This window comes from Aedes aegypti, chromosome 3, assembly GCF_002204515.2.
Source record: "Aedes aegypti strain LVP_AGWG chromosome 3, AaegL5.0 Primary Assembly, whole genome shotgun sequence".
Taxonomy (NCBI): Eukaryota; Metazoa; Arthropoda; class Insecta; order Diptera; family Culicidae; genus Aedes; species Aedes aegypti.
The window spans coordinates 342,407,667-342,433,288 of NC_035109.1; the positions used below are offsets into that span (position 1 = coordinate 342,407,667).

Sequence of the window (25,622 nt, forward strand, 5' to 3'; positions counted from 1 at the left end):
AACATTCTATGCTCACTTGCGCCGCCTGGTGGCAAAATCTGGAATCCTTGAGCTACTGAACAACTTTGCCGAAGACGCCATCTTTCTAAGTGGTCAGGATCCTGAGCTATCCGGAAAACAAAAAATCTATGCTCACTAGCGCTGCTTGGTGGCAAAATTTCGAATCTCATAACTTTCATAATGATAACGCTTGAGCTACTGAACAACTTTGCCGAAGGCGCCATCTTTCTAAGTGGTCAGGATCCTGAGATATCCGCAAAACAAATATTCTATGCTCACTAGCGCCGCCTGGTGGCGAAATCTCGAATCTCTTGGCTAGAATAATGATAGTCCTTGAGCTACTGAACAACTTTGCCGAAGGCGCCATCTTTCTAAGTGGTCAGGATCCTGAGATATCCGCAAAACAAATATTCTATGCTCACTAGCGCCGCCTGATGGCGAAATCTCGAATCTCTTGGCTAGAATAATGATAGTCCTTGAGCTACTGAACAACTTTGCCGAAGACGCCATCTTTCTAAGTGGTCAGGATCCTAAGCTATCCGGAAAACAAAAAATCTATGCTCACTAGCGCTGCTTGGTGGCAAAATTTCGAATCTCATAACTTTCATAATGATAACGCTTGAGCTACTGAACAACTTTGCCGAAGGCGCCATCTTTCTAAGTGGTCAGGATCCTGAGATATCCGCAAAACAAATATTCTATGCTCACTAGCGCCGCCTGGTGGCGAAATCTCGAATCTCTTGGCTAGAATAATGATAGTCCATGAGCTACTGAACAACTTTGCCGAAGACGCCATCTTTCTAAGTGGTCAGGATCCTGAGCTATCCGGAAAACAAAAAATCTATGCTCACTAGCGCCGCCTGGTGGCAAAATCTCGAATCTCTTGGCTAGAATAATGATAGTCCTTGAGCTACTGAATAAATTTGCCGAAGACGCCATCTTTCTAAGTGGCCAGAATCCTGAGCTATCCGCAAAACAAAAGATTCATGCTTACTAGCGCCGCCTGGTGGCAAAATTCTGAACCTCATAGCTTTTATAATGATAGTCCTTGAGCTACTGAACAACTTTGTCGAAGACGCCATCTTTCTTAGTGGTCAGGATCCTGAGATATCCGCAAAACAAAAGTTCTATGCCCAATAGCGCCGCCTGGTGGCAAAATTCTGAATCTTATAGCTTTTATAATGATAGTCCTTGAGCTACTGAACAACTTTGTCGAAGACGCCATCTCTCTAAGTGGTCAGGATCCTGAGATAACCGCAAAACAAAAGTTCTATGCCCAATAGCGCCGCCTGGTGGCAAAATTCTGAATCTCATTGCTTTTATAATGATAGCCCTTGAGCTACTGAACAATTTTGCCGAAGACGCCATCTCTCTAAGTGGTCAGGATCCTGAGCTATCCGGAAAACAAAAATTCTATGCTCACTAGCGCCGCCTGGTGGCAAAATCTCGAATCTCTTGGCTAGAATAATGATAGTCCTTGAGCTAGTGAACAACTTTGAAGAAGACGCCATCTTTCTAAGTGGCCTGGATCCTAAGATATCCGCAAAACAAATATTCTATGCTCACTATCGCCGCCTGGTGGCGAAATCTCGAATCTCTTGGCTAGAATAATGATAGTCCATGAGCTACTGAACAACTTTGCCGAAGACGCCATCTTTCTAAGTGGTCAGGATCCTGAGCTATCCGGAAAACAAATAATCTATGCTCACTAGCGCCGCCTGGTGGCAAAATCTCGAATCTCTTGGCTAGAATAATGATAGTCCTTGAGCTACTGAATAACTTTGCCGAAGACGCCATCTTTCTAAGTGGCCAGAATCCTGAGCTATCCGGAAAACAAAAGATTCATGCTTACTAGCGCCGCCTGGTGGCAAAATTCTGAACCTCATAGCTTTTATAATGATAGTCCTTGAGCTACTGAACAACTTTGTCGAAGACGCCATCTCTCTAAGTGGTCAGGATCCTGAGCTATCGGGAAAACAAAAATTCTATGCTCACTAGCGCCGCCTGGTGGCAAAATCTCGAATCTCTTAGCTAGATTAATGATAGTCCTTGAGCTGCTGAATAACTTTGCCGAAGACGCCATCTTTCTAAGTGGCCTGGATCCTGAGCTATCCGCAAAACAAAAGTTCCATGCTCACTAGCGCCGCCTGGTGGCAAAATTTTGAACCTCATAGCGTTTATAATGATAGTCCTTGAGCTACTGAACAACTTTGTCGAAGACGCCATCTCTCTAAGTGGTCGGGATCCTGAGCTATCCGCAAAACAAAAGTTCTATGCTCACTAGCGCCACCTAGTGGCAGAATTCCGCAATTGAATGACCACCATATGTTAGCCCTTGAACTACTGAACAATTTTGCTGAACATCATGATCCTCTATTTTGAATACTTTTCAAGATAATGATCATTTATAAAAACGGTCGTTAATCTGAATTTCGGTCGTAAAAAAGTGGTCGGAAAAAGAACCGTCGGTAAAAAAACGGTCGTAAAAAGAGGTTGGAGTGTATATGCAATCATACGTTGAATAAAGTAGTTAGAACAATGAAATGACCAATGACGCTTACGTCGCCCTTGCGAACGTGGGCAGTATTATTAAAATACAAACCTAACCAAATCTTATGACCCTCCAACAAGATTTCCTAACTAGTGTCACTAAATAATAATCATTTTTTTAATTTTAGATTTTATTATAGATTAAAATGACATCGAATAAATCGTTGAACATGCAACAAATTTGAATTTCATTTAAGCTAATTAAAATTTTCCTCTCTCTCTCTCTCTCCATTTTTCCCCTTTCCAGTACTGCAACGGTGGTGACTTGGCGGATTATTTGGCCGCCAAAGGAACACTCAGCGAGGACACGATACGACTGTTTTTATGTCAATTAGGTAATTGAAGTTATAGTGGAACCCAACTAGTATTTCTCCTTCCCACCCATCCGTTGTCGACAACCTTCCATCTAGTTTTTTTCTCATCATTGCTTTAATTAGAATTATGTCACCAGTTGAGATTGGGCTGCGAGCATGGAAATGTTTTAAAAAAATTTACCTTGACTTCGTATATTGCAGATCAAATGCAAATTCAAATTTAAACGGGTTTTAAATTCTTTTACGATTAATAATCACCTAACTTATACATCTCTTAGCATCAATATCTTTAAGATCGCTCTCTGTACATCAAATCTGTAAATAATGGACGCATAAATGACACTCACGTTTCTACTGGAATTGCTCCTCAAATCGCTATAAACACTCCTTTTATTGCATCTATTCCTGCAATCTTGCAAGGATGCATCATTAAATGTGTACCGAAGAAAAAGTTTACATCATAACCGTAACTCTTTGCGCTCGGTTTCCTCTCCCTATCTTCCAATCGCAGCAAGTGCAATGAAGGCATTATATGGCGTCGGCGTCGTCCATCGGGATCTCAAACCACAAAACATCCTGCTCTCCCACGGCTGTGGAAAACATTTTCCGGCACCCGCAAAAATCACCCTCAAAATAGGTTTGTATGCACACCGGAGGTGACATTTGGATTCATTTTAAGGGCTATAAATTTTCTTTCTTTCCGACCTTTCATCCTGCAGCCGACTTTGGTTTCGCCCGGTTTCTCCAGGATGGTAACATGGCGGCAACCCTTTGTGGGTCTCCCATGTATATGGTAATAAAAGACAAATTTGTTGAACGTTGAATACACTTTTACCTTTGAATATGTCTAATTTTCCACAGGCTCCAGAAGTGATTATGTCACTGCAATACGACGCTAAGGCTGACCTATGGTCACTCGGGACCATCGTTTTTCAGTGCCTGACTGGTAAGGCACCATTCCAAGCCCAGACGCCACAGGAGCTGAAGATGTTCTATGAGAAGAACGCAAACTTAGCCCCAAAGTGCGTATGCAGTCGCTGCAGTTTATTGTTTCACATATTCATTGTGGTTTTACTCGTTTTTGTTCAGAATTCCACCTGGGACGTCGAAAGAGTTGACCGACTTACTGATGGGACTGCTGCGACGGAATGCCAAAGAGCGAATGAACTTCGACACATTCTTCAACCATGCCTTCCTGCAGCGACAGACCACACCACATAATAGCGGTAAGATGCAACTGAGCTCTATATCGAAAAGTAATTAGGAACATTCAACATGCTTGTTCTCCAAGCTTAATTTTTTTGTATAGACAGTGCTGACAAACCTTCAACATTATTATAGTTTAAGATGGGACAATAGGTTTCTTGGAAAAGCAATTTATAAAAAAAAAACAAGACCCTATCTCCAAATTTAATATAAGTCCATAATGTGATTTAGAAACATTTTCTGACAATTCATTGATTGATCCTTAAAGGGCGTAAAAACTTTTCTGTACTCTTTTGCTCATTTCTTTTTATTAAATCGATCAATTCCCAAAATTTAAATGGTTTTGTGCAGGAATTAAACCTCCACATGCGTCCACAAATATTTGGATCTTCTTCTTCTTCTTCTTCTTCTTCTTGGCATTAACGTCCTCACTGGGACAAAGCCTGCTTCTCAGCTTAGTGTTCTCATGAGCAACAAAGCCTGCTTCTCAGCTTAGGGTTCTTATGAGCACTTCCACAGTTATTAACTGAGAGCTTCCTCTGCCAAACTTGCCATTTTCGGATTCGTATATCGTGTGGCAGGTACGATTATACTATATGCCCAGGGAAGTCAAGGACATTTCTATTATGAAAAGATCCTGGACCGACCGGGAATTGAACCCAGCATGGCTTATTTTGTAGCCGCGGACCTTAACCACCCGGCTAAGGAAGGATTTTCATATAAAAGTGAAATTTTTCAATAGTAGTTCAATTCCTCCAGCAGTTCTCAATAGCTATCGAATACAAAAATGAGGTATTTTTAATTGTTTTAAACATTTTTTTCCAATGCCATTATAATACCAAAATGAGGTATTGATAACTGAACAATACCTAATTATGGTATGATACCAAAATATGGTATGCGTAAGTTATTGCGAGTTATTTTTTCCTCCTCGGGAATAAAGGATATACACCGCACTGAGAACCATCAACAAGTTGATAAGATCAATCCATCTCTGTGGGACAGTTTAATGCGTTGCTAATTGCTTTTCGATACATTCCTCAATTGCTCTGATGTGATATATATTCAATGCTTTAAACTTTTCTCAGAAACCCCTCAATCGTCAGGTGGTCTACAAAACACACCCGGTAAAGTTACTAGTCCTCATCAGAAAACGGCCATGTCACCCCAGCAGCAACACCAGCAGCTACTCTTACGACAGCAGCAGCACCAAAATCAACTCCAGCAGCAACAACTTCTACTTCAGAAACAACAGCTACAGCAACAGGAGCAGCAAAAGAAACAAACCTTGGAAAATAATAACGGTATTTATTTGATTTCCGTTTCACCTTGAACTTTTTGTGTGTTTGTGGCTATATAAAATGAAAACGTCTGTCGGCATAAAATTTGCGACGCTGCGCTTGAATGGAAATTCATTATACCTAGGCTTATCCGGCGGAAATAAGTGAACCTACTAGTGGGCAATGTCCTTGTGGAAAATATTGTGAATTGGTTTACGTATAAATTTCGCAAGGCCTTTCCGAGTTTCTTTGATTTTGTTAAATTGAACTTGCCTGTAGATCTTGGTACATCTTCTTCTTCTTTTTTTTCTGGCGCTACGTTCCAGCTGGGACAGAGCCTGTTCTTACTTCCACATTTATAAACTGAGAGCTTTCTTTGTCGATTGACCATTTTTGGCAGAATCGGAGGTACTTTAGGCCCTGATAGGCGAGAAAATTTCCAGTGAAACTCACGCCTATTACTACTGTTGGCAAAATGCCTTGAAAATAGCAAAACACCTGTTGCTAAGGGCAAGCCACAACTACTGTAGAAAAATATTCTATTCCCCGCTGCATTTACCGCATTTAACAGCCTTCAATGACACTACTGATTTGTAAAATTCATATACCCAACAAATGCTACTTGTGAGATTCACGTTTAACGTTCAAGGACGGATTATTTTAATCATCGTTATCATCGAAACTTCAACAGCAGTTTTTGTGTTCAAAACTGAAATTTATCCGAAATTTATCACTATGTTTCGTTTGGACAATAGAATACAGTGAACACATTTTCATGTAAATTTTCATGATTTTGAACGAGAATACTGCCTTGAAAATTCTCAAATTGATGATGGATCCTGCCCCCTTTAAACAATATTCAATTTTCAAGCAGCATTTGTATATGCAGATTGTTGTTTTTGTATTTCTATCAATTATTTATCTGAACGTTTAACCGAAGATTGCTGCGAACAATAATAGAATAGAACAATGTTGTGTTACTGTGCGCAATTTAATATTCATTTGCTGCAAATTATAGCATTGTGAAACTTAACCTCAATTTGTCTTATAGGGATTTACTTATCCTTAAAATAAGTAAATAATAACCCACATTAAATACTGTATTAATTGAATCCGAATCCCAACCAATACAGGCAGTTGCTATAAGATAGGATCCTGTGAAATAGTTGGATTAGATTACACAAAATTATCTTTCTTGTCAGTATTCAAGATTGCAGCATATCAAAGATATCTCGCATTCAGTATCATTAGGGCTTACTGCAGTGGTCGATTCCTCTTCATCGATGTTCTCTTTAGCTACTTACTTGGCCGAGAGAATGATTTCGACTGTAATTTTTGATTCAATAGAAAGTACTCGCGACCCTTCGTCATCCTGCATCGTAAAATGTTCCAACAATCTATTGAATTTTGAGTACTAATCCAAAAAGAAAGTCGATGGAGAGAAACCGATCGTTGCAGATACGCCTGTATGATACTAAACGAGAGATATGATGACATTTTAAGGAAATGAGTTGAGGGATTTTAACAGTTATTTTGCCTGGTATTTTCATATTAATTCCTCTCCAAAAAATCATCCACCCTTACTTTCAGCAATTGTTCAAAAGATTCTCCAGGGTAACTATTAGGAATTCCAGGTATTCTTCAATAAATTTGATAAATGTTTCATGAAGTTCCTCAGGAATTCTAGGAGTTTCTCCAGAATTTAATATGAGATTCATTTTCGCAGTTTGTCCAAAATGTTCTCTAGTAGTTTTCCAAGTGAACACATGGATTTTTCAAAATTACATGAAGCGTTTTACACTGGGTACAATGCATTCCTACTAGAGTGTCCATTTTCTGGCCATTTTGCTTGTCTCGGGATTCAAGACAAACATTTATGATTGTTCCGGGAAATCTTTTTTTCAGAATGAACAGTTGAAATAAAAAATCTATTACAATACATTTATGCTTATAAAGTTACTAAACAAAAATCAAAGCTAACCTTGAATTATTAGGGGTATGTTATAGAAGTTTAAAAATTCTCTATTATATATGAAAGTATGGTAAATATTTGAATTTAAATATTAATACAATTTGATCCAGAAAATCTGAAAATTCGTCATAATCATCTTCAAGGTACAAGAGAAACGTTTTAAACTTTTTGAAGGTACTTACTAAAGCTTAGTATGCTGTTCCGCTCAAGAAAAGTAAAAATTTCTGCGGAAGAAATGGTCAAGAAATTTTTTACAGTAAGTTCCATTTGAAATGACATTTCTTTTCAACTGCGTACTGCGATCAAATGCTTTTCTTCACCATTTCATGGAAGAAATTTCCCGCGTATTGAGATAGGTGATTACTTTTCTTTTCTGAGATTGCAATAAAAGACCTTTACAACTAGACTTTTTTATTATAGAGGTTACTTCCATCGCCTCTAGCAACTAGAATTATTTATTTATTTTATACTATTATTATTATGTACTATTTTTTCCTTGTAATGCTGTACTATTTCATAGAATAAAGTTTTAGGTTTGCATTAAAATTTACTGGTTTTCATCGAAATTTATGTTCATCTCGGGAATCCTGGGATTTTTTTTCCCAGGATATCCTTGGATGGACACTCTAATTCCTACATATTTTTTTCTGGGTCTTGGTTCGTCTTTTTTAAGGAATTCCTTATAAAATCCAGCAGGATATTATCCACAGGTTCGATTGATTGTTTTTTCACTTCTATTTTTTTTTTTTTTTTTTTTTGTGGTGGTAAAATTCAGTTTTATTTACAGGTCATTTCAGGGTACAATACAGTTATTTACAAGTCAAAGACAAACACTTATTTACACATCGAGATGAAAATTAAGTTGGTTAACATCAATTAAACCGTTAACGTCATTAACGAAGCAGATGTATTTTACAAAAATTTTTAGCATCTCAACTCTTGTTGTTTTCCTTATTCCGGGCAACGCCGGTCGCATCAGGTCTTCGAACGATAACCGTCTCCATCCATCCATCAGCGCGGTTAGCCTCTGTTGTACGACCGTCCATGCCGGGCCGACACGAGCACATTCGCTGAATTTATGCCGGAGCGTTTCGATTTGTTGTCCACCGCAGTGCACGCAAAATTCATTCTCTGCTCTCCGCATCACGAACAGCAGTTTGCGGTGCTCCCACTTCTCGTTTACCAACAGGTATAACTTGGTTCGTTCCGCCGAAGAGAGCTGCTTAACGTGGATGCTACGCCACGCACGTGGCCAGTCAATCGTTGGATGATTTTGTTCCACCTTGGGCAAGTCCGTCTGCGCGACGAAATGCCGATGGATGAGATCGGCGGAGGGGTTTTCTTGGATAGGGGGTGGAATGTGGGAGTAATTTGAAAGGATTATTTTCAGGTCGGGATTATCGATTGAAATTGCTGGGCGGGGATTGTCGTGGAAAATAAGGGATTTATAATAGGGAAGGGAATCGATCTCTTTCAGATGACGATTGATGGCGAGTGATTTTGCCTTCAACGCTGGCAGATGAAGGTTTAAGCCCCCATGCTCCTTGCTGCGCGCAAGCTGCATCATCGGAACGCGGGCAGGCATTCCTCTCCACAAGAACGCGCCCATCGTGGAGGTGACTTTCGCCGTGTGTACACCTAGTGGTGGTAGCACCGACGAAACGTACCAAAGCTTCGACGTGCCGAACGTATTTAACATAATCACTTTCTGGTGTAAGGTGAGCAAACGCAGCGAGTGTAGCCACATTTGTTGCGCAAACTTCCCCACCAGCGCATTCCAATTTATCGTTGTCATCAGTCGTATGGAGTTTGCGAAACTGATACCCAGAATTTTAACTACATCGGCTGTCTGTAGCCACTGGGTATTTATCGCATTGCCCTCATAAAAACCAACGTTGATTGACACCGTCTTTCGCAAGTTCAAGCGGGCGCCGGCAACAGCCTCGAACCGAGTGAATATTTCATTCATCAGTTCGATCTGCCCGGCTGACGTCACGATGACGCTGATATCGTCGGCGTATGCGACCAACAAATCGTTGCCGCATGCTTGCTCGAGCCTACAAACCAGGGGGTGGAGGTAGAGCACGAACAGATGCATGGACAACGGGTCACCCTGCCGGACCGAACGTTGAATCTCAAACGGACGTGAGAGACGTCCGTTGATGAGCAGCCGAGAGGTGGATCGACTGGCAATGCGCGAGAGAAGAGCGATGAGATCCCGATTAAAGCCGAGCGAGCACATGGTGTCGAAGAGGAAAGAGTGCCGGACCCGATCGAATGCGTTCTCCAAATCAAAGCTGATAAGCTTGCCGGCGCGCCGGTGGTGACGGAGACTCGCAATCCGATCTTTCAGAGCCAGAGTGGCCTGAAAAATGTTACGCTCCGAATTGGAGCATTTCTGCCCGTCGCTCAGCACGTGGTGGGCTCGCATGACGCACTCTAGCCTGGTCTTGAGAATGCGCGAGAGAAGTTTGTAATCGCTGTTGAGCAGCGAGATGGGTCGATAAGAACGGGCCGTGTTGTCGCCTCCCTTCTTCTTCACCAGCACGATGATGCCCTCCACAAAAGCAGGGGGAAGGTTGCCTGCTAGTGCTTCGTTGAGCAAGAGATTGAGCTCCCGATGGATTACATCGAACATGCGGAGATAAAATTCTCGTGGGATGCCGTCATTGCCGGGAGAACGCCGCGGGGCACTCGCTCTGATGGCAGAAAGTATTTCTGCTGTGGTGATCTCGTCCGTGCAGGCTTGATTGATGGGATCATCGGGAGGGATCACACGCTCGCATGCAAACCCGTCATCGTTGTTGTCGTCTGCTGCTTCCTCCGTGTACAGGCCCGAGAAGAAGTTGAGCAGATTTGCTTCGATCGCTGCTGGCTCGGCAACGGTCTCATTCTCCTCCGTTCGCAACTGGGTGATAACGGTCCTCTTCCTTCGTCTCTCCCCCAACTGAAAAATCGATACGGGTTCTCCCGCCACGTATGTCTCGTTCATACGCATAAACATGTGCGAGAAATTTCGCTGAAGCGCCAACATTTCGCCTTTCAAGCGATTGATTGTGGCCAACATTTCTGGGTGTTGGTAGTACCCATCGTACGCTAGCCGTAATTCCGCATATAGACGCTGATGTGCGTCATGGAATTCGTCATAGACGATTCGTGATTTGCGTTTGAAGAAGGTTTTGATTTTTGGCTTAGCGTACGAAAGCCACCACTCGATCCACGACCCGTAATTTCTGCGCTGCCGGGTCCAATATTGCCACTGTGTTTGGAACTCGGCAACGTTCTCGTCGGTGAGAAGAGACGGTCGAAGGGACCAGAAACCACGGCCGGGCTCATTTCCTAGCTGGGGGAGGCAGACACGAAGTGTCAGCGCTTTGTGGTCCGTGAACGAACAGACATGCGTATGCGCGGTACGCAAATGCTCCCGCAAACCGCTGCTCACATATATGCGATCGAGGCGCGATTGTGCGTTCCGGCAAACGTAAGTGAAACCGGCATCTCGGGGGCGCAACTTTTCCCACACATCGTGGAGCTGCAACTGTTGCACAGCTGTTTTGAGGGCCGGGCTGGTGTTTGCGCTAGACGAATCGCATGCTCGAAGCACGCAATTGAAATCGCCAGCGAGGATAATGTGTTGAGTGGGATGGCGGAGATAGTAGGCTAGAGTGCCGTTGAAAAAATCCTCCCGTGCTGCGCGCTGTGCAGAGCCGGACGGAGCGTAGAGGTTGCAAATCGTGGTATCGTGCACTCGCAGAGCGATAAGGCGGCTATCCAGGCTTTTCTCGACGTGAGATACCTGAATGTACTCCTTCAGAGCAACAGCTGTTCCTCTTCTCGTGTGGTCTACATTCGTGTATACGACGAAGCCAGGCAAGGAGAGCTGGTCGTTTTCCACTTCTTGCAGACACACAATATCGAGGCTTTGGCTGTGGATGAAGGTGCGCAGCGCCGCTAGTTTCGTGGGATTGGTGATGGTGCCGATGTTGAGGGAAGCGATATTGTAGGATGTGAGAGCCATTACTGTTGTGAATCCTCATCCTGCTCGTCGTCATCGTCTTCTCGGCGTGGCTTTTTGCCGGGTGGTCGGCCTCTGCTTCGCCTGCTGCTCGTGGATGCCGACGATTCATCGGTCTCGTTGCCGTTGCCATTCTTGCTGTGCGATCGCAGCGCATGGATTGGCTTTTTGAACAAGTCCACCACAGCAACATTGGGTTGGGTAGCTTCGGTGGCTTGTTGTGTCGTTCGGTGAGATGACGACGGACCTTGCGCACGATGCTGATGCGGGCTGGGGGACGCCTTTAAATCAATCTTGTCGGATTGACTGTTGATTTTCGTCGCCGGGGCAGACTGTTCGGTCCGACTCGGAAGCTTCGGCAGCTCGGGAAAAGCAACCGGTGAGGCGAGCGATGGCGCGGTAGAAGCTACCGATTTCGTGTTCGGTGGTTTCACACCGGACGATTTTTTCGGTGGCTGACGGATGCCACTTTGCTTCGCTACGTTGGCGTAGCTCTTCTGCACCAGCAGTTTTTTATTCTGGACACATGATATGCCAGAGTGTGCCTGCTCTTTGCAGTGTTTGCATGAGAGCACCTGCCCCTTGTACACCACATACGCTTGCTGCCCATCGATGGTGACCCACGAGTCGATGTTTCGGTTTAGTAGCATACGGGCAGACCATATGCCGAGTGGTATGCCGGCGAACTCGTAGCTCTCTCCCCACGTTAGCTCGTGAACCGAGATCACTTCACCAAACACACGCAAGAACTCCACGATCTTCTCCTTCGTCACGTTTTCGGGTAGGTCATGGACCTTCACTTCGACACTTCCATCCTCGATGGTTATTCGAAGCTTGTGCTTCTTCCCGTCTATTTCCACTTCGTGACGTCCATCGTGTTCTTCAACAATTTTCTGTGCGAGCGTCAGGTCGCCGACCTTGACGAACGCACATTGTTCACCTCTACTACACTGTAGTCTCAACACATCTTCCTTCTTCAGGCCGAGCACTGTGCGGCAAAAGCCGTGCACCTTTTCGAACGACGGCTTCACGGGGAAGTTCGAATAATCGATTCGAAAGGTGTTTTCTCGCCTCATCGCGTAATCACCACACACGCGACGCGGCACAACGGAATATCGATAGAACGATCTGAAAAAAATGCCTGACTAATGAGGAGCGCAGTCGTAAAAACGTCTATGCGTCTCAGAAGCTGAGCGATAACTATTAGCAACTTATAGAGAAAATCGCTAAGACTTGTCCAAAAATCCAGGGACTATTTCAGAGATCCATACAAGTTTTATCAGTGGTTGCTTCAGAATTTTCTTCCCCGATTTTTTTTTTAATTTCACCATTAACTACTGAAACAATTCTTGACATGCTTGGAAAGCACTTTCTCATGTTTATCAACTTAAATATATGAAAATCACATATTATGTAACGCAACATGAGTGGGGGGGGGGGGGCGTATTTCGCAGTGTTACGGTATAAATAAAAAAAATCCCCTAAAAAATTATTACGTGGGGGAGGGAAGGTGTCTTAAATTGGCAAATTTTGCGTTACGTAATATTTGAATCATCCCTAAATTGATCTTAAGTGTCATGTACTAAATTTGACTCGAGAAGTACAGGATATTTAAGATTTAAATTCGTGTATCTGTCAAAGGAAACACATTTCTAGTTGGAATTAAATGGTGCAGCACTTAATTCAGTTTCTTATTCATCAACAGGTAACTGAAGATTCTTGTTCGCAACTAACAAGATCATGGATTTATTTTTCTTCTTCTTCTTGGCATTACGTCCCCACTGGGACAGAACCTGCTTCTCAGCTTAGTGTTCTTATGAGCACTTCCACAGACACCTTCAGCATGGCTTTGCATTGTAGCCGCGGACTCTAACCACTCGGCTAAGGAAGGCCCCCATTTATTATTCGTGAAGGCGTGAAATAAATAGCAAATGGAAATATTGTTTCTTTTATGATCTTTCTATCTTCTAATTTATTTGTTCGTCAGTGTTTATGTGTTTCTTCACAGTCGGTTGAACCCTCTAATGTATTATTTCTTGTGATTGTTTTTTGTTTCATTCTTTCTGCCTTTCATATTTTACCTCTAAACTTTACATCTACTCATCTTTACATAATTTTCTGCTTTATATGATCATTTTCTGCATTCATACATATCGATTGGAATCCTCTGATCATGATTTACATTATAAAATCTCATGAACACCCTAGGAGTCCTGAAGATCCAGTTAAGAATCCCTAGAATCTAATTCGTAATCTGTTGTTAGGTAATTTCTTGATTTCGCTGAGAATTTCCGTTCGCGTTTGGAAACTCCAAAAATCCACTAGAATGTCCTGACATATCGCTGGAATCTTGCTCAGAATTTTAAAGATTCAGCTGAAAAGATAAAAGCGTCTTGAGAATTGTGGTTATATTCCCTGGTGGAAAGTTGAACAGGAAATGCGATTGTGAATCACCTTAATGCATATAGCCAGCGTGGTTGACATCTCATCTGCAGTACTTTATTCCGAGCCATTCATAGAGTAGCTTCAGTATTGGACAATACATTTACAACTTTTTCGATTTTTTATACAAAATGTTAAACTTCACAGGTTTAGAGCTGAGTTTTCTATGCCACGAATTGAATGAAATGTTCATAGTTCTTCTTGGATGTCATCATATATTGTTAAGGGGGCAGGATTCGTCCTTGATTTCCGAATTTTAAAAAGCAATTTTTATGTTCAAAATCAAGAAAATTTATAGGAAAATGTGTTTACTGTATTTTATTCTCCAAACGAAACACAGTGAACACATTTTCATCGAAAAATTTTTAGATTTGAACAGTAAAACTGCTTTTGCAGTTTCGATCATGACGATCATGAAGTGATTTTTCTAATCACGAGTTCAATGGTAAAACGCGAATTTTCGGACAAATTTTAATAATTTACTAGAATAAAATGAGAGAATAGCTTCATGGAATTTTCAGCAAAGTTGTAGATTTTACGAGATGAAAAGTTTACTGGACGCAATTTTGTGTATATATTTTTTTTTTTCGTTTAAATCTTCACTTTAGTCAGAGCATTTTTACTGATTTTACCGCCCGGGTGCTTAATATCCCGGCCACCTGCCTTAATTGCCTCAAAAACTATTATCTCAACTTTTATGAATGAAAATAATATATCAGACGTCATAACCATAGATCCTAAGCGAAAAAACGAAACTTTGCCCAAAAATACTGTTAAAATGGCGAGTGTCCCGCTTTGGAAACGTCCGGAAGTTCAAAGCAGCACGGTACTTTTGAACTCCTGATTGGAAAATTGCGAAAAAAATATGCTGTTGAAATACAAATTATGTATGATTTGTTGTGATAATTTCAATAACTGTCAAAGTGGAAAATGTATTGTCCAATACTGTATAATCACATTGCGATGCAAGATTGCAGAAAAATGCTACATCGTAGTCATGAAATCAAACAGTGCCTCACATTACATCGCTAATGATGTGTCATCCCACATTGTCTACGTAGATGATACTAATATGCAATTCTAGGTATGACTTTTCCAATTCGAATGTTGCATCATCTGCGCGGCATTCGCGAAACGAAATAATTACCAGACCGTTACTTACACCCTTGTGCTCAGATGTAAGTGGAATTGCTTTCTGTATGTCAACGCAAATCCCAAACCAACGTGAGCAGGGCGACAAAATTGGCAACCGATCAACGGATTTTTTTATTCGTCCCATGAGAATAGGAAGTGAATTTTCGTGAAGCGCAGTTGTTGTTTTCAGTTTTCCAAGCGTCGCGTAAGTTAAGAAGCAAACGAGGAACTGTGGTCAAAGTGAGAGTTCTAGTTTGTAGCTATACGTAAAATCTGCACCGCAGATGTTCTAATCAATAATGCGGCTCCTTTCGTTACAGTGCCACTAGAGATTGACGACAGTGTTGCGACGATCGCAAGCGCGAATAACACTTCCAATAGCAGTCAGGACAATTCGGACGACTTTGTGCTAGTGCCGAACAATCTGCCGGTAGATCCATGCAGTGGAAACTATGATAAGAGGTTGGTTCGATTCGTAATCGAATCACGTTTTTGTTTGTAACATTCTCACATGATCTACCTACAGCAAACCAACTAGAGTGCCTCAAACAGCTTCGAACGCTCAGGCGAGTCCACCGCGACCTAGCTCGCTTCCGATATCAGAACCGAAGCCCGTTCCGACGTCAGCTAGGAAGATTTCCCGACAACAAAGTCAGACACCACCAAAGGTAAGTCTTGAGACTCTTTGTCCAACCCTTCCTACTCCAACTTAATTACGCCAACCCATCTTCCACAGAACATCCCCAATGCAATACCTCGATCTCAGCCGATCAGTATGAAACGATCCGAGCATCGAAACAGCAATTGTGATATCAGCTCAATATCTCCGCCGGCTGTGCAATTCGCGATCGGGACCCCTCCCACTGGTAGCCGTCGCCGTTCGACATCCGGTGGCTCGCTATCGGAAACGCCACCTCCACCTTCCTGTTGGACAGTGAGTCCGGCATCGCACCACTCACCACTGCGTCGCTCTGGCACCAGTTCACCAGTATTATCCAATGCCCTCTCGAAGCTTCCGGCTCTCGGTAGTCCAACGTTGCTGACCAACGACAACAACAACACGCATCCTTTAGGATCCCGGGCCTTCACCCTGCCGGAAATGGGTCCAACGGCTGGCCTCGGAAGTTACTTACATGACACCAACATGGACGATCATCCGATCAACTTCCACGCACCGGAACTGCCAGCCGAAACGCTGATGGATGTAAGATCAGTTGATTAACCATTGTTCAGTTTTTTGACTTTATATGCTTTCAGCGTGAACATAATGAAACTGTGGCCAAGCTGAACTTCGTCATCGCTCTAACAGACTGTATCCTGGAGGTAGCAAATTCTCGCTGTGAGCCACTGTCGGCCCTGATGTCGGCCGATGCCCAACCCATTGCCCCGCACGCTCCGGAACACTGTAAACGAGCCGAACGTTTGGTTCTGCTGGTACGAGCTCTCAATCTGCTGTCGTCCGGGATGCATCTGGCATCGTCCAACTTGCAGAGTGGACAGCTGAAACCGTCGGATACGGTGAAGAATGGTGAGAATATCTTCGTTCAGCAAATCAGAGTGCCTATATGCGAATGCCTATCTTGTTTTAGTTCTATCTATGATGCATACGCGATACCGTTCAACGTTGTGCGAATCGAAGAAGTTGAATGGAGCTGGTCTACTCCAGCGGGCCGGAGCTAGCAATATTACGGCTGATAAAATCTTATACGATCATGCGATACGAATGGTGAGTTAATGCTGCTTTAATCTAATACGCCTTGAACAGTTTCAATTTAGGAATAATCTGAGAACGAACAAATCTTGCGTTTTTTTTTTTGCATAAAGAATAATAATTCCAAATCCAATCCAAATCCAATCCAAATCCAATCCAAATCCAATCCAAATCCAATCCAAATCCAATCCAAATCCAATCCAAATCCAATCCAAATCCAATCCAAATCCAATCCAAATCCAATCCAAATCCAATCCAAATCCAAATCCAAATCCAAATCCAAATCCAATCCAAATCCAATCCAAATCCAATCCAAATCCAATCCAAATCCAATCCAAATCCAATCCAAATCCAATCCAAATCCAATCCAAATCCAATCCAAATCCAATCCAAATCCAATCCAAATCCAATCCAAATCCAATCCAATCCAATCCAATCCAAATCCAAATCCAATCCAAATCCAATCCAATCCAAATCCAATCCAAATCCAATCCAAATCCAATCCAAATCCAATCCAATCCAATCCAATCCAAATCCAATCCAAATCCAAATCCAAATCCAATCCAAATCCAATCCAAATCCAATCCAAATCCAATCCAAATCCAATCCAAATCCAATCCAAATCAATCAATCCAAATCCAATCCAAATCCAATCCAATCCAATCCAAATCCAATCCAAATCCAATCCAAATCCAATCCAAATCCAATCCAAATCCAATCCAAATCCAATCCAAATCCAATCCAAATCCAATCCAAATCCAATCCAAATCCAATCCAAATCCAATCCAAATCCAATCCAAATCCAATCCAAATCCAATCCAAATCCAATCCAAATCCAATCCAAATCCAATCCAAATCCAATCCAAATCCAATCCAAATCCAATCCAAATCCAATCCAAATCCAAATCCAATCCAAATCCAATCCAAATCCAATCCAAATCCAATCCAAATCCAATCCAAATCCAATCCAAATCCAATCCAAATCCAATCCAAATCCAATCCAAATCCAATCCAAATCCAATCCAAATCCAAATCCAAATCCAAATCCAAATCCAATCCAAATCCAATCCAAATCCAATCCAAATCCAAATCCAATCCAAATCCAATCCAAATCCAATCCAAATCCAATCCAAATCCAATCCAAATCCAATCCAAATCCAATCCAAATCCAATCCAAATCCAATCCAAATCCAATCCAAATCCAATCCAAATCCAATCCAAATCCAATCCAAATTCAATCCAAATCCAATCCAAATCCAATCCAAATCCAATCCAAATCCAATCCAATCCAATCCAAATCCAAATCCAAATCCAAATCCAATCCAAATCCAATCCAAATCCAAATCCAAATCCAAATCCAAATCCAATCCAAATCCAATCCAAATTCAATTCAAATCCAATCCAAATCTAAACCAAACCCAATCCAACTCAAATCAAAATCCAATCCAAATCCAATCCAAATCCAATCCAAATCCAATCCAAATCCAATCCAAATCCAATCCAATCCAAATCCAATCCAAATCCAATCCAAATCCAATCCAAATCCAATCCAAATCCAATCCAAATCCAATCCAAATCCAATCCAAATCCAATCCAAATCCAATCCAAATCCAATCCAAATCCAATCCAAATCCAATCCAAATCCAATCCAAATCCAATCCAAATCCAATCCAAATCCAATCCAAATCCAATCCAAATCCAATCCAAATCCAATCCAAATCCAATCCAATCAATCCAATCCAAATCCAATCCAAATCCAATCCAAATCCAAATCCAATCCAAATCCAATCCAAATCCAATCCAAATCCAATCCAAATCCAATCCAAATCCAATCCAAATCCAATCCAAATCCAATCCAAATCCAATCCAAATCCAATCCAAATCCAATCCAAATCCAATCCAAATCCAATCCAAATCCAATCCAAATCCAATCCAAATCCAATCCAAATCCAATCCAAATCCAATCCAAATCCAATCCAAATCCAATCCAAATCCAATCCAAATCCAATCCAAATCCAATCCAAATCCAATCCAAATCCAATCCAAATCCAATCCAAATCCAAATCCAATCCAATCCAAATCCAATCCAAATCCAATCCAAATCCAATCCAAATCCAATCCAAATCCAATCCAAATCCAATCCAAATCCAATCCAATCCAAATCCAAATCCAAATCCAATCCAAATCCAATCCAAATCCAATCCAAATCCAATCCAAATCCAATCCAAATCCAATCCAAATCCAATCCAAATCCAATCCAAATCCAATCCAAATCCAATCCAAATCCAATCCAAATCCAATCCAAATCCAATCCAAATCCAATCCAAATCCAATCCAAATCCAATCCAAATCCAAATCCAAATCCAATCCAAATCCAATCCAAATCCAATCCAAATCCAATCCAATCCAAATCCAATCCAATCCAATCCAAATCCAATCCAAATCCAATCCAAATCCAATCCAATCCAAATCCAATCCAAATCCAATCCAAATCCAATCCAAATCCAATCCAAATCCAATCCAAATCCAATCCAAATCCAATCCAAATCCAATCCAAATCCAATCCAAATCCAATCCAAATCCAATCCAAATCCAATCCAAATCCAATCCAAATCCAATCCAAATCCAATCCAAATCCAATCCAAATCCAATCCAAATCCAATCCAAATCCAATCCAAATCCAATCCAAATCCAATCCAAATCCAATCCAAATCCAATCCAAATCCAATCCAAATCCAATCCAAATCCAATCCAAATCCAATCCAAATCCAATCCAAATCCAATCCAAATCCAATCCAAATCCAATCCAAATCCAATCCAAATCCAATCCAATCCAATCCAAATCCAATCCAAATCCAATCCAAATTCAATTCAATCTAAATCCATTCCACAAGTTCTACCGTACAACAATTCGTAATAGGTGATTGCCGTCAGGCCCTCATGAGTGTCCCATTTCTGCTTCCAATATTTGCGCGTTTTCTCTTTACACGCGTTGTGGACTCCTCTGCACTGTATTTTATTTTGTCGATATCGTGCGCTTTTTGAATACCGCCCAAACTAGCAAAATAGTTTGTTCGGAGTTTGGATTTGGATTGGATTTAAGGGCATCTCATGTCTAGTTTAGTGATCAATCCTTCTAGCAGTTAGATATGAAAAACTATTTTTATTTATCAAAATATTTAGATAGACATAAGTGGCAATTTGGAACAACTTAGTCCAAGACATGATTTTTCTATCTCTTATACTTTTTGAGATATACATCGTTGTATGTAAATGACCCCTAAAAATCATATATTTTATTATAACTTTTTGCCAATATCTTTGTGTCTCCACAAAGTTATTTGGCACATAAAAACCCATGTTTTTGTTTAACATATCACTACGCTATCTTTCGAAATAACAAAGTTATTAAAAAATCACTGTTTTTTCAAGGGGTTCTTTAGGCCCTAATACCTGCTTCCGGCGCAAAATGGTGCAGACAACCCTTACATATTATAAAAGTACCATATCTTCCCTTCCGGAAGGTAATATGAACATTTGTCTATAAGAGTATTTTCATGTATTTTTAGTACCAACTAAATGAGCCTTATGAATGCGAAATCAACCGATAACTTCTTTACTTTATGAGATAGAAAGTTGCAATTTTCGTCAAAAACACGCGTTTTACGATATTAAACAACTTTGTAAAAGACATGAAAAATGTAAAAATCTCGAAAAAAAATTTGAAATTTTTAACAAAATTTGCACAAATTTGTATGAAAATCTCTTTTAAAATCATTTTTGTCTATAACTTTTTAATGAGATTTTTAACATTTTTATGACTTCTACAAAGTTTTTAATACAGTGATACCTCCAATTTCATGGTTACAATGATGGTCCCTAGAAACAGCGTTCCAAAGGATTGTTATTCCATGACTCGAATACATGCGCCGGAAGCAGGTATTGGGGTCTGAACTACCTCTTGAAAAAAGAGTAAATTTGAATAACTTTGTTACAGTGAAACCTCCATGAGTCGATTATCCATGACTCGATATCGACTCATGGAACCATACTAAAAACAATATTTTATGGTTACTATGATGGTCCCCTCTAACGACTTTCCAAGGCATTCGTTTCCACGACTCGATATTTTCATGAGTCGATGGTTCCTTCAGATATCGGCTCATGGAGGTTTGACTGTAATTCAAAAGATAGCGTGACGGCGTGTTAAACAAAAACACGGGTTTTTTATGTGCCAAACAGTTTTGTAGAAGATACAAAAAATGACAAAAATATTGGAAAAAAGTTATGATTTTTAGGTATTAAATCCAAAAGATTGAAAAATCATGTCTTCGACAAAGTTGTTCTTAATTGCCAATTCTACAAATTTTTCGAAGACACCATATGTCTATCACTGCTAGGTGGTTTGATCACAAAACTTTTTGCATCAAAAGATGCCCTTAAATACACCAAGAAACTTCTCCGAACAAACTATTTCGCTAAAATCAACGGTTTGGGCGGTATTCAAAAAGCGAACGAAATCGACAAAATAAAATACAGTGCTCTTGTATCTCTTTGGTTGAAGCATTGAACATCATCCCGGCTATGATGCCCCTGAAGAGGTTTCAATCTACATTAACGTTTGTCATACGTTTTATTACAATTGTCTTAGTATTTGTATCTACCCGATTTTTATAACATCTATTACAGTGGTTCTTCTTACTCTTGAAATTTTAAAAATCAAGTTGTTAATTTATCAACATAAATAAATTATCTGAATTACTAGGTCAAAGACCAACATAATCTTTCATGCTTAAACATTGATTCCAGAGCAGTTTTTTTAATGTCCAATAAGTGGTGTTTGAAATTGTTATCAAATTATTGTAAAATATGTTATTGTTGAGTATTTCTCCCAAAAAGATATTTCCGTCGAAGATTTTGAACGCTTTCAATACTAAATTCGTGAGAGAATCGTTAAAGTTAAAAATTCATATAAAATTCATTGAAAATCAAAAATCGTTTCGCACAAAAACATCTATGAAACATATAAGGACTGTTCATTTAAGAAAGTGGACACCTAAATCACAGACAAACAGACGTAACACATAGAACAAATCTCGATCAAAATCATAGTCACGAGGACATGTACGCCCAATGCTAAAATCAGCGTGTTTGGCCGACGGGCCAACAGATGGCGGTAGTGTGTAAACGTCAAACACGAACAAAAACGAAGCAAGCGCTGCGGGTGGCGGATTGGCCACCTAACATATTTTTGAACCGACCGTTAAAAAGGTGGTCGATGGACAATGATGAGAGTGTGACGTCTGTTTGTCTGTGCCTAAATATTAACATTTTAAAATTTTGTTTCAGTGTATACTTAAGGTGAAGATGAATCGAAGCCAAACCTCGAATTTTCAAGAGCACGGATCTGGAGAACCAAATATCCGTTTAAGCTGAAAACTTAATCGATTGGTCACTCGCTGGTGGTGACCAATCGATTAAGTTTTCAGCTTAAACGGGTGTTCGGTTCTCCAGATCCGTGCTCTTGAAAATTCGAGGTTTGGCTTCGATTCATCTTCACCTTAAGTGTTTATTTTGACAGCAGACAAAAGTTGACATCAAAACAATTATAAATTCCAAGCGATGAGTCGGATTGACATGGCGACACGCATTTTTTTCTGCACAAATGATGTTCAGCAAAGCTGTCGTTCCGAGATTTAGATAAAATCGTGAAGTGTCCAAATTGATTTTTTTTTTCAACACTGACGAAAACAGATATCCCTGACGACGTACGATACATCCGAACAGAAAAACAATGGGAAAAATTATTTGGTATGGCAAGCTATTTGTTCCTGCGGTATGAAAATACTACATTAGACTGGCCCAGCTCAGTATGGGAGAAAAATAAAGTTGTATAATTCAACGGGGCACCCCCCAGGTTTATTCCTTAGGGTTAGATGAAGATTTTCTGAAAATTTCAGCTCATTTGGTCGTTTTATGAGCTGGCGCAATTGAATTGAAGTTAATATGGGATTTTCAGCTCAAACATATGAGAAACAGCACACCATCTCCTGTTTGGTTCAGGTAAATTATTGATCGCGTTCAATTGAACCCAGAATGTCAAAAACACTACTTGATACCATAGCAAACAATATTGTAGAAGGTTGTATCATGATTAAAATTGAGAAAGTTGGTGTTTTAACTATCTGAAGTAAATTTGCAATTCTGCTTAGCGTTTCTTCAACATAGCTTGGTGGTAGCCACTAAGCGCATCATAGCCACCTATGACGCTGGGCGAGCTGTGGCACACGATGCATGCATATATGTGATTGTAGAGCAGTGCTAATCCAAGCCAAATTTCATTAACTGAAAGGTTAATGAAAATGAGCCTTAATCCAGATACAACCTTCTGTAACTTTTTCTTACCATAAAAAAACATATCTAGGGGGTGCCCCGTTGAGTTTTACAACTTTTTTGTTTAAGGGCCAGTCTAATACTACATACTTCACGACGGGTTCGATCAACGGCGAAAATTACAGAACTGAATGCATTAAAAAACGGCTTCTACCCATCTACCGAAAGCATACCATGCCTCCATTGTTTTTGCCAGACTTAGCATCGACTCACTATGCTTCAGCTACTTTGGAGATGCTCAAGAAGGAAAAAGTCGGATTTTTAGAAAATTGACCAAATCCATCAATTTGCCCAGAACAACATTGAAACAGATGCCGTTTGATTATTGCCCAATAATTAAACGGTATCTTAAGAAGGATGGAGAAGAAGCAAGATCCATCGAATTTTTCAAGAAAATGTGGTCAGCAGCACAACGAAAAGGGGAGGTATCAAGAGAAAAGTAAGAGCATTCTTCAAGAATGCTCAATAAATGTTCAGATTTATGTGAATTTGGTCGAAATTACGTTGATATCCATGTATTTTAGGTGAACTCATAAAATTGTTCGAAAATTAACAGTTTACTGTAAAAAACACGTGTCCACTGTGAACAGGCCAATCGATTTAAACACTTTTAGTTCTAAATGAAAGCTACAACATTCCCATAGAACGCTTTTGAATTTCATTGCGATCGGACATTTCCTTACAGTGTTATGATTCAAACAGTATCGTAAAGTACTAGAAAAGCATATTCTAATATTTTAAACTGTCTGCATTTTGATCAATTTCTCAGCCATTTTTGAACCGATTTAAGTATTTTTAATTTTTATCGGCTAATGGAAGCTCCAACATTCATTCATAACCCTTCAAATTTTTATTGAAATCGGATTACTAGTTACAGAGATATCAATAGAAGAATTTTGTAAAGTAATAGAAAAAAAATAATAAGTTTATTCTAAAATATTCAATTTTTTACATTTTGATCAATTTATCAGCTACTTTTAATCCGATTTAAGCTTTTTTTCATCGATTGAAAGCTCTGACATCACAATCATATTTGCAATCGAATTATAAATTACAGAGACAAAAATCTTTTTTTTTTTTTTTCAAAAATCTATAAATTTCCCCTTTTTTTTAATTTAAACCTGCACATATATCTTAAAAAAAAATCGCTGGCAAAATCATTTTAGGACATCAAATTTTCATTTTTCGATATTATTTTACAGGATGGCAACATGGGATTATAAAAAGCGTATGAAAAGTAATAAAGTTTGATATCCGCTTTTTGACGTGCAGTTTCCAGGACGTTCTCGCAAAACATTAAACTATTAGGGCAGATAGAACATAGTCACAACATTCTAAAGTTTAGTTACACTGGTACAAGTTTCCAAATGAATGATGAATAATATTTATCTAAAACCTGTATTTAAATGTAAGAAGGGTTCAGTCTCACCATCGGTGGATTAAGTCAGGTTTTTTAATTTAAACCTGCACATAAATCTTAAAAAAATCGCTGGCAAAATCATTTTAGGACATCCATTTTTCATTTTTCGATATTATTTTACAGGATGGCAAGATGGGTTTATAGACCCTTTTAAACTATGGTAAAAAGCGTATGAAAAGTAATAAAGTTTTATATCAGCTTTTTGACGTGCAGTTTACAGGACGTTCTTGCAAACCATTAAACTATTAGGGCAGATAGAACATAGTCACAACATTCTAAAGTTTAGTTACACTGGTACAAGGTTCCAAATGAATGATGAATAATAATTATCTCAAACCTGTATGGAATTGTAAGAAGGGTTCAGTCTCACCATCGGTGGATTAAGTCAGGTTTTTATATTTAGAATTACGTCTGAAGCTCTTCAAGGATCTTAAACGAACATGCAAAGCACCATAAGAGGATCCTATCAAATATCTTGGTTGGGCAACGTAGAAATACTTCCAGAAAAGTGGACACAAATGATTGTCGAAACCACCATCGAAAATGTCACCAAAAATCTATAAGAAAAATGCCGAAAAAATCCGTTTGGAATTTCTAATTGAGCTATAGTCAAATGCTAATAATTTTGAATAGTCGAATGCTAAAAAAATCGAAAGAGTCCATAAACAACTGACATTCGACTAGTAGTTTGTATTTTCTCTTCTGATACATAATAAACGGACGCAGCCTAACCAGATCTTCATTGGCAATTGCTTTGATGTTATTAAGAGAGAAGTGGATATTTATTTCAGTTATCTTGAATTTGTTCGATTATTAAAACTCAATGATTTTGGCAAGTTGATATGTATCATTTATGCCTTATTGAATTTTGCATCAAAATTAACACTTTTTGTTGCAATCGCTTCGCGGAATCCTTGAGAGATTGTTGCGCCCCCTAGGGGTGCACGAACCCCCGGTTTAAAAACGCTGATTTATTGAAACTAATCATTGTATGTTACCATTCTCTTTCAGTGCCAAACGGCCGCATTGGATGAGCTGTTCGGCAATCCGGAGGATTGTTTCAGTCGGTACCAGTCGGCCCAAATTCTTCTCCATTCACTGGCACAAAAATGTAGTCATCCGAAGGATAAGGAGCTCTTATCTACATGTAAGTTACACCCCCTTTCGTTCTTCCTACCATTGGAA

The 25,622-nt window shown here is 40.1% G+C and overlaps 1 protein-coding gene across 3 annotated transcripts in view; it reads left to right on the plus strand.

The window, feature by feature from the left end:
• The window catches only part of LOC5579092 (serine/threonine-protein kinase ULK2), a 165,762-nt gene that overhangs the window by 138,099 nt on the left and 2,041 nt on the right, over positions 1 to 25,622 (plus strand). For 2 of the 3 annotated variants that reach the window (XM_021850434.1, XM_021850433.1), the window contains 12 exons: positions 2,798 to 2,885; positions 3,376 to 3,501; positions 3,584 to 3,657; positions 3,726 to 3,886; positions 3,954 to 4,090; positions 5,159 to 5,374; positions 15,234 to 15,375; positions 15,440 to 15,581; positions 15,650 to 16,117; positions 16,171 to 16,441; positions 16,503 to 16,639; positions 25,449 to 25,584. In XM_021850434.1, coding sequence (XP_021706126.1) covers positions 2,798 to 2,885; positions 3,376 to 3,501; positions 3,584 to 3,657; positions 3,726 to 3,886; positions 3,954 to 4,090; positions 5,159 to 5,374; positions 15,234 to 15,375; positions 15,440 to 15,581; positions 15,650 to 16,117; positions 16,171 to 16,441; positions 16,503 to 16,639; positions 25,449 to 25,584 — 2,098 coding nt within the window. The remainder of the gene's footprint in view (positions 1 to 2,797; positions 2,886 to 3,375; positions 3,502 to 3,583; positions 3,658 to 3,725; positions 3,887 to 3,953; positions 4,091 to 5,158; positions 5,375 to 15,233; positions 15,376 to 15,439; positions 15,582 to 15,649; positions 16,118 to 16,170; positions 16,442 to 16,502; positions 16,640 to 25,448; positions 25,585 to 25,622) is intronic. The other variant, XM_021850435.1, reaches the window with a different exon arrangement.